Source organism: Eupeodes corollae, chromosome 3 (genome assembly GCF_945859685.1).
Source record: "Eupeodes corollae chromosome 3, idEupCoro1.1, whole genome shotgun sequence".
NCBI classification, from domain to species: domain Eukaryota; kingdom Metazoa; phylum Arthropoda; class Insecta; order Diptera; family Syrphidae; genus Eupeodes; species Eupeodes corollae.
The window spans coordinates 78,794,248-78,803,255 of NC_079149.1; the positions used below are offsets into that span (position 1 = coordinate 78,794,248).

At 30.7% G+C, this 9,008-nt stretch overlaps 1 protein-coding gene across 1 annotated transcript; it reads right to left on the reverse strand.

Annotated features, from left to right (window-relative positions):
- Nucleotides 1-2,321: 2,321 nt before the first annotated feature.
- On the reverse strand, nucleotides 2,322-8,216 carry LOC129949126 (V-type proton ATPase 16 kDa proteolipid subunit c). The gene is made up of 3 exons (XM_056060394.1): nucleotides 7,928-8,216; nucleotides 3,947-4,136; nucleotides 2,322-3,872 (listed from the first exon to the last, which is right to left on the reverse strand). The coding sequence occupies exons 1-3, from the start codon at nucleotides 8,004-8,006 to the stop codon at nucleotides 3,668-3,670; spliced, it is 474 nt and encodes a 157-aa protein (XP_055916369.1). The 5' UTR covers nucleotides 8,007-8,216; the 3' UTR covers nucleotides 2,322-3,667.
- Nucleotides 8,217-9,008: the final 792 nt, after the last annotated feature.

Below are 9,008 nucleotides of genomic sequence, written 5' to 3' on the forward strand. Positions count from 1 at the left end.
TTTAAAAATAAAGGAATGAGAGTGATTTTGTTGGGCAATAGACTGACGCACATAGAAGACATGTTAAGACAATTAAGTATTATATTTAATGTTCTGTTATTTGTTTATAAAATGAACTTTAGAAACTTCCAGATTTCTATACCTACCAGATCTTTTTGGGAGGATAGGATATTCTTAGAGCATGAGTCAATCCATTTTTACACAGATGGGTCAAAAACCAAAGAAGGGGTTGGTGGAGGTGTTTACTCTGAACGACTGAAATTAAGTCTCTCATTCCGCCTTCCCAATCATTGTAGCGTGTTCCAGGCGGAACTTTTGGCGATTAAAGAAGTCTTGTCTTGGCTAAAAGAAAACTTGATATCAATATCTGATATCCGTATTTTCTCTGACAGCCAGGCCGCTTTCAAATCTCTGGACTCTGTCTCTACAAACTCTATAACAGTCCATAACTGTCGATCATCTCTAATGGAGATGTCACAACAGTTTAATATTTACCTTTCTGGGTGCCGCGCCATAGAGACATTCCAGGTAACTGTAGGCTGATGAACTTGCCAGGAACGGTACAGTACAGCCCATCCTACCACGTTTGGCAAGTACTGGCATACCAATCGCTACTTGTAAACTGCTGCTAATGCAAGCCGCTGTGAGGAGGGCAGGCACCAGGTGGAACAACATCACCACGTGTCAAGTCACAAAAAACATCTGGCCAACACTGGATTTAAAACGTTCAAGGTGCTTGCTCTCTCTAAGCAGATCGCATATAAGCTCGATAATAGGTGGCATAACCGGACACTGTCTAATAGGAAAGCACGCCACGAAACTAGGCGTATTCTCAAATGACTTTTGCAGAAGCTGTATCGACGAGGAAGAGGAAGAAACGGTTCTTCATCTTCTCTGCACATGCCCTGCTCTAGCTCGAAAACGCAAGAATTACCTAGGAGAATTCTTCTTCAACAATCTAAATCATATCGGTATAATCAGCGTCTCACGTTTCGTAAGGGACTCAAGCTGGTTCCATTGAGCTTAGGAGGAAGCCTCAACATTCATGATGTATCACAATGGGCCATTAAACTGGCCTAAGTGTGTCCGTTTCCATCTTAGACAGCCACTATAACCTAACCCTAACCTAACTTTAACCTCTTACCAAATTATTTATGTGAAAATTTAAGCTATGTAAATGAAGTCCATTCTTATCAACTAAGAAATGCAAATGATCATTATGCATTATGATGCATAAAGGATTATCTATTTTTAATAGCTTACCAAATGAAATGAAGAATGAATTCAATTTAGATAAATTTAAAAGACTAACCAAAATATATGTTAAAAATAGATTTTAAGATAAAACTATGTATTATTAATTAAATAGCTTTGTTTAGCCAAATAAAGTTTAATAAAAAAAAACCTTAATCTTTAAATAGATAATAAGTTGGAATATTAAAATCTAGAAAAATCTGAAAAATTATAGCCTGCCTAAGTGAGTGTACAATTCTGATTGGTTGTTGATTTGCCTGGGATCCAACATACTGGGTGTTTTCATAAACATCTGTTCATAAAGTTCCAAAAAGCACATCAGCATTGGGAAGATTGTGCATCCAATCATCCGTTTTTTTTTTTTTTTTGACTGCGGAAGCTTAAGTTATAAATATTAAAAAATAATTTCTGGGGTGGAATCGGCTAAGGTAATAGTTGACTGAGTAAGATGATTCAACTCAATAAAATTCGATTGAACAGTTTCAGATTAAAATTGTCGAAATTCTCTGTTGCCTTGGTGAAATTTTAAATTGATTCTTATAAAATATCTAAATAAAAGTTTCAAATTGGCTGATTTTGAATACAATTCTTACTTTTCTTGCTTTTTTCGAATGTCGTAAGCTTTATCACAGAAATGTGTTTTTTTAAAAGAAAAATTTCCAGTCGTTTGTGTAAGTGTCTGGTAGCTCTATTCCGAATAAACATATTTGTTTGAAAACGACTATCACATTTTTTTGTGACAGCTTTTTAGGTATCCATTTGACTACCACCTTATGTAGATCAAATTCGATCATTTTAATTGTCATTTATCAACAATCACCTTAGCCGATTCCACCCCTGATTTTTGTCTGACGTTTATGAACACTCTGCGACTATTTCAAATTGTACTTAGGCAGGCCTGTACTCATTCTGCAGAATTAGTTTGTTAATGCAACAAAGATGATTGTACTAACGTAGATTTCCGACGTTTATGAAAGCACCCACTCACCTTAATTAAGTAAAGAAGTTAATCAAACACTCAATAAAGAAAGATAATGCTAAGGAGATAAAATATAATGCAAGAGATGTTGTTGTTGTTAAATGCGCGTTTTTATTGTTTATTCTTTTCAACGATTTTTTACAATTCTGTTTCTTTACCAATGTTTAATGTTCTTATTGGAAAAGGGCAGTGCATAAAAACACTTCTTTTTTACACTGTTGGCTGACGTTAAATAAAAATTGTACAATATTCTGTCTATTTAATAACATGATCAAAGTATCCAGTGAAATGCTCTCAGCATCATAAGCAAGTACCTTCAACAAATTTCAAAAAATATTTAAACATATAACAATTTAAAATTCTTATTATAATTCTATTTAATATGAGCCAACAAAACTGCATTTTAAAATGCAATATGCACCGTAGTTCTTTAACGAAATTAAAAAAAATAAAAATACTTTTGCATTTAGCGCGCTCGTGAAACGTGATGATATTGTTTCTTAGTTTGATTCCCTTCTTTCTCTCCTTTGTTTTTGATGGGTTTTTAGTTGTTTTTCATTTTTTACAATTTTTCTTAATATAACAGAGAAAAAATTTCAATATTTTATTTTTTGTTTGTTTATAAATACCGTTTTTTACATGTACATATATAATAATAAATCTTATCACAAAAAAATTAATAATTATTTTCTATATAAAAAAAACAATGAAAAACATAGGACTTGGTTTTTTTGCTTTTTTTCGCTTTGTATGATTTGTTATTCGTTTTCAAAGTTGTTTTCTTTGCTTTTGCTATAACAAACTGAATTGCTCACTTTTTACATTATTAAACTACTAATTAAAGGAAATAATATTTAAAAAAGAACGATATAATATTGGACAAAAAGTGTAGTTTAAAATTTACACATAATTATTTTATCTTTCTCTAGCGATTAGGAAGTACACATTTGTATTTGCTACACATGCATTGTATTTACATTCCATCCATTAATTTTATATTTAAGTTCAATTGAAGAGGACTATAACCCTCAATTTATAAACCTTGTAGATCTTTAAGATTTTTCTCAGAAAAACGAACGATACCTCTAATTCAGATTTTTTTTAAAGGTACGTTGAGAAACTTGCACTGTTATATTAAAAACAACATGATCTTATTGTTCAGCGCTTAATTGGTGGACTTTTATGTACTGTGCTTCCTTTTTATGTGTGTGTATTTTACTGCTATCGTTGGTGGTGATGAAGGTAATATGTATGATTTAAGTGGTGATGAAAAAAAAAATGTTTTGATATCGGATATATTAAGGGCCCATTTTTGTGTTTTGATCCTTAGTTATATTATATATATATATTTTTTTATAATTTTCAAAACTAAATTATTATTATCAATTATAATATTTGTATTAATTTTATGTGGGACTTATGCAATTGGGCTATTTATTTTGTGTACAGGTAGATGGCCACAATAAGTCCGTACAGACCCAGTACTTCAGCGAAGATAAGAATCAAAATCATACCGACGAACAAACGCGGTTGTTGTGCTGTACCTCTGACACCGGCATCTCCAACAATACCGATCGCAAAACCAGCTGCTAAACCAGAAAAGCCCACAGCTAAACCAGCACCCAGATGGATGAATCCCCTTTAAACATAAAAAAAATAAAAACGATGTAAAATGTGTAACTTATATAAATTCATTTGGGTTTTTGGTCTTACTTGTAAAGGGGATATTTTGAGGGTTCTTCCAAATTACCAGCGATGAGGACCGCAACGACCAGACCATAAATGGCAATGATACCCGCCATGACAACGGGAATAATCGACTTCATGATCAATTCTGGTCGCATCACTGACATAGCAGCGATTCCAGTACCTGACTTAGCTGTGCCATAAGCGGCTCCGAAAGCTAAAATTTAAAAAGGAAATACTATCAATTAAAATCTATATATTGCATTGTAATTCGGTTCATTAAAAATCAAATTTATTTATTGCGGTAATCTCGACACCAGCTTTTAAAACTAACACTTAGTTATTCCTTTAACCTAAAGTTAAAAAAAAAATAGATAATTGATGTTAAAACCTAGGTAGTATTTCAGTATTTTATTGTTGACGAACAAACTAGAAACATGGCAACAACTTTTTAAAACTTTCATTAGAACTATATTTATACTTAATGTTTTTTTGGAATATACGTAGAGTGGTGGAGACGAATTTAGCACATTGAAAAGAGTACAAGTATAAGTGTAGTATAACATTAAAACATACATTATTTTATAGATAAAATTTGAATATAACAAATATTATTACTTAAAACGAAAATGATTGCCATAAATAAATAAAATTTGTAAATGATACCAATTGCCATCAATGACTTGGCCAATTGGGTGTCAGTTATAGTAAGCTATCATTTTGTTTTTATTTTAAGATAGTCGAATTTGTAAGTTTGATTATGAAATGAAGCTGATTAGCCGTAAACTTGTTTACTATAAAAAATGACCCAGAACTTTTCTTCAATGATTGAATGTTTTTTAACTTTGTAAATTGAAACAAGATCGTTCCGCTTTCAATGGTTAACTCTAACCCCAAATGCTTGGTTCCAATCAGAAAATGATTGATACAAACCAGACAAATATTTGTATTTACAATGACAGCAATTTTTATTTATAACTTTTAAAAACAATTCCAATGATATTTCGGATAAAAATTCGATTCACTAAATAACTAAAAACTTGAGTTATTTAGAAATTCCATTTTATTATTATTTATTTACTGTTAAAAACTTTCTTAAGAAACATCTGGTTTTTAGTTTTAAAATTCGAAACAAAATCGTTTCATTGAAAGCGTTCCATTTTCTTGGTATGAAATGTATCTACATATCTATTTAAGGGACTGTTAGGTTAGTTATAGCTAACACTGGTTTTCGTAATTGAAACCAATCATTAAAATTAAAAAATGCATAATTAGGATAAAATAACACATTAGTATCCACTGAAACATTTTTGCGGATTGATTTTAATGAAGGCTATAACTGTATTAGTATCATTTTCCGATAATGTGCCTTTAAACAAAATTTGTCATACAGAGTACGGCAAAAAAACCTCCAGTATTTCTACCTAATTATGGTAAATTGTTACTAAGTAATTATTTTGTTTAATGTAAAATGGCATAGTATTTAATTTTAAAAAAATTAACACAATTTTCCTGTTAAATTGTTTATTTATTTGTCATTGCCTTTTAAAATATGGGAGATCTTTTTGCCGGACTCTGCACATATTTTCATTTAGCTGTAACAATGTCTCTGGGAATGAAATTTTTAGATTCAATTTGTCAATGATTTAATCAAAACGATTGAAATAGAAATGGAAACCCATTTGATTCTTAGTGTGCATATTTTTTTCTTCTGCAGTGTAACTCAGAGACTTTACCCTAAATCTTCATCTATATAAATCAGGATCTTATTTTCAATAATCAATGACCGACATATGTACATAAAAAGCAAGTATTGTCATTAGGCGTAACTAAAATCTGCTGAAGAATTGATTATTTATTTTGTTTGTAGAAAATATAAAAAAATGCCTCTTTTATTATTTTATTACGAGCTGAATTTGATTGAGAAATGAAAATAAGAACGTTAAAGTTTTTATCGTATCCAATGTACCTACATAGGTAGGTGTTTAGATTTATTCACTGATTAAAAGGTAAGGTCGAAGTAAATTTATTTTAATACGTACTTTTTATTTAAAATAAAAAATCTAGACCAAAATTGAGAAAAGTGCTGCTCTGACAATCATTATATCTTGTCCTTTGTGTTAAAGGGTATTATTAACAGGCACACAATTTTAATTCAAATATTCCTTTTTTTAATAATTCAGTGTACCTATGTTCTACATACAGTCCCTGGTCATATTATAGACGCACTTTAGATTTTATACAAAATCTCAATTTTCAGCTATTTCAATCAGGTTTTCGAATATTGTTATGCATTTAAATTGTTTTGTATGCATCTAATAATATGGCCAGGGACTGTAGTAGGTAGGTACCTAATTACTGATCTTTTTCCTTTAAAAGCTTTGCTAAGTAAGTTTAAAGTGAATATAATTCACATAGCCATCGAAAAATATCTACTTTTATTTTATTGTTTCCATCAGCTTTTTAGATCATGGGACCTCTCTTTTTATGTCACCTGAGTTGCTAAACATAGGAATTATTTTTTTTATCAAATACCCGAGTCTCAGGTGAAGTTATCAAGCATGTGACATTTTTATTAAATTGCTTTTATGTGTATGTATATAAAATATATCTTATCATTTCATTCCAATCATGTGAATTTGATTAAGTATCTGTGAAAAAAAAAACACTGACGGAATGACTTAAGAGTGTAATACATTTGGTTGGGCGTATGAATTTTGTATTTGTCAATGCATAAAACATTTATCTACAATGTACTTCATAAAAATCAATGAGCATATACCTATGTGTCCATAAAAATTGCAATAATTTGCATTAGTTGCTCAACAAAATAAACAAAACCTGAAAATTGGCATTGACAAAATAAAAATTCACCATGAAAATTCTTCCATACTTTTAGTATTTTGAAAAAGAAAAAAGATGATATAAATCTACTATAAACTGGAAAAACGACACTTCCAGTTTCTCTAATTCCAATTTGTTCCAATCATTTTGTCATGACCGATGAACGTCGTCACGTGATAAGTGAAAATGTTGTACACGTAGAATAATGTAGACATTTTATTGGTTTTCCCTTTAGAAGAATTTCAATTTCCCATGGACCCTGTTTTTATTGCTTTCATTCATAGTAGTTAGATTCTATGAACTTGTCTCTATACTATTTTTCCGAGTTCCATAGCTCTACAAACAATTTTTCTCCTTTGTACAATTATGACCAATGAATGGGCGTGTACTCTCAAAAGTGATTAAACAACAAAAAAAAACAAAAACATGGACAATTTTTAATGAATAACTTTGTTTCCAATTGCATCTCATTTTTAAGTTATAACGTTTATTTAGAAAAAAAAACTGGTCCAATGACATTAAACTTCTATGACACATCGAAAGAGTTTCCCCTTAACATTAACTGCCACAGATAAAAGAAACCCTCGGATAACGAAATAGCGAGGGTGATATTTGTAAGTATATACATGAGTATATGAGAAATAAGTTCTCCGAGTAATTTTATTTCACATAGAATCTATAGAAAGATATCTTAGGTCCTTGGACCACTAATCGATAAGCGAGAGGAGCAAGTCAAGTAGGTTGATGGACATTGCTGGGAATGGGAATGTTTGACAAACGAAGATAGAAATCAAAAATAATAAACCATATAGAATAAAATAGTGTTTTAATGCTTCTCAGACGCTCTTCTTTTTCATCTTTTTGTTTCTTTGATGAGATCCCTAGAAATTAAAACAAAAAAGACTAAATACTCTCAGTTTTACACATTTTTTCTCAGCAAAATCGCAATAAAGACGATTCTGCGTCTTGTCGCACTCATATACATACTTAGCAAAAATACATACAATCTTATATATGTATTATATCCAACAAGAAAATTCACTGAATTGTACATGTAATTCTTTCTAAAAGCTTTTTTTTGTGATATTTTCCTGAATATTACCTTTTTTCTTACTAAACCTAGTTATTATTTGTCTTCGATTTATAAATACCATATTTTCTTACCGCTGAAAATTATAGCAGATGCGGCTCCCATGACACCAAAGAAGGGTCCGTAAATTGGGTTATCTGATGGGTTCGACATTTTTGATTTTAGTGTAAGTTGTTTTTGAACAAGAATTTGTTTGTTTTGCTAGATAAAAATTTTACAATTTTTTGTAAATGGGGTTTAAACTTTTTATTTTGCAAGCAAAGCACACACAAAATTCACGAATTCAGGAGTATTTACAGGTTTTATTTAACTGCAAATAACTGAACTTAATCCACACACTCACTGAACTAAACTAAAATGGTTTTAAAAGTGTTCCAGTGTCAAAATGTTCGCTGTGCGAACGAACAATTTGGAAGTGCGGTCATATGACATGCGGCCAAGTGCCAGCAAATAAGACGAATTATTTGATTGGTCGCTTTGACGGTAATCTGCCAAATGTGACCAATTGGCGCACAGCTTTCATATTTTTTAGACTGACGTCTACATTAATCCGAAAATTCACAATAGTTGCATACTAATTCATCAAGCTCAGCAAAATTTAAGATGTAATTCAATGAAATTACATTTAAAACACTAAATTTTAATGAAGAAAATGTTCTTATTTAAGAAATACTAATATTTTATTTGAGTGAAGAACATTTTGCTTAACTTCTGTGGTAAAAATAAAAAAAAATTCTTTATCCGAAAAAGGTACTTTCCTAAGGGTTACTTAGCACTTAAACACTGTTTTCGGACTTCTTAACTTCACTTCTCTTGAGGGGTATGTCGCACTATGAAAATTAACCTTTTTTAAATTTATAAAGTTTTTGAATTAGGTTACTTCTTTTATTTTCTTCGTCAACAGTACAACGACGGCAAACGTTGTAAGATTATTTAAGGAATGGTTTGTTGAGAGGTGGTAAATATACAGTTATTGTTATTGCTGTTAAAACTCTTCAGAAAAGAAGACAAAAAAGACTTATTTGACTGAAAAAATAAATTTGTTTATTTTTCATTTACATGCTTTGTCAATATATAAAGCAAGGTTGTGCAACAGCTCGTAGAGAATCATCGCCTACTTACACTTACGACTTACAATTCTCAACCATTCCTGTG

Excerpts from the sequence above, each read along its gene's own strand:
- LOC129949126 (XM_056060394.1), bottom strand. The coding sequence starts at position 8,006 with ATGTCGAACCCATCAGATAACCCAATTTACGGACCCTTCTTTGGTGTC. Across the intron at positions 4,137-7,927 it reads ATCTGCTATAATTTTCAGCG|CTTTCGGAGCCGCTTATGGC; the intron begins GTAAGAAAATAT and ends TTTAAATTTTAG. Across the intron at positions 3,873-3,946 it reads TCAAAATATCCCCTTTACAA|GGGATTCATCCATCTGGGTG; the intron begins GTAAGACCAAAA and ends TTATGTTTAAAG.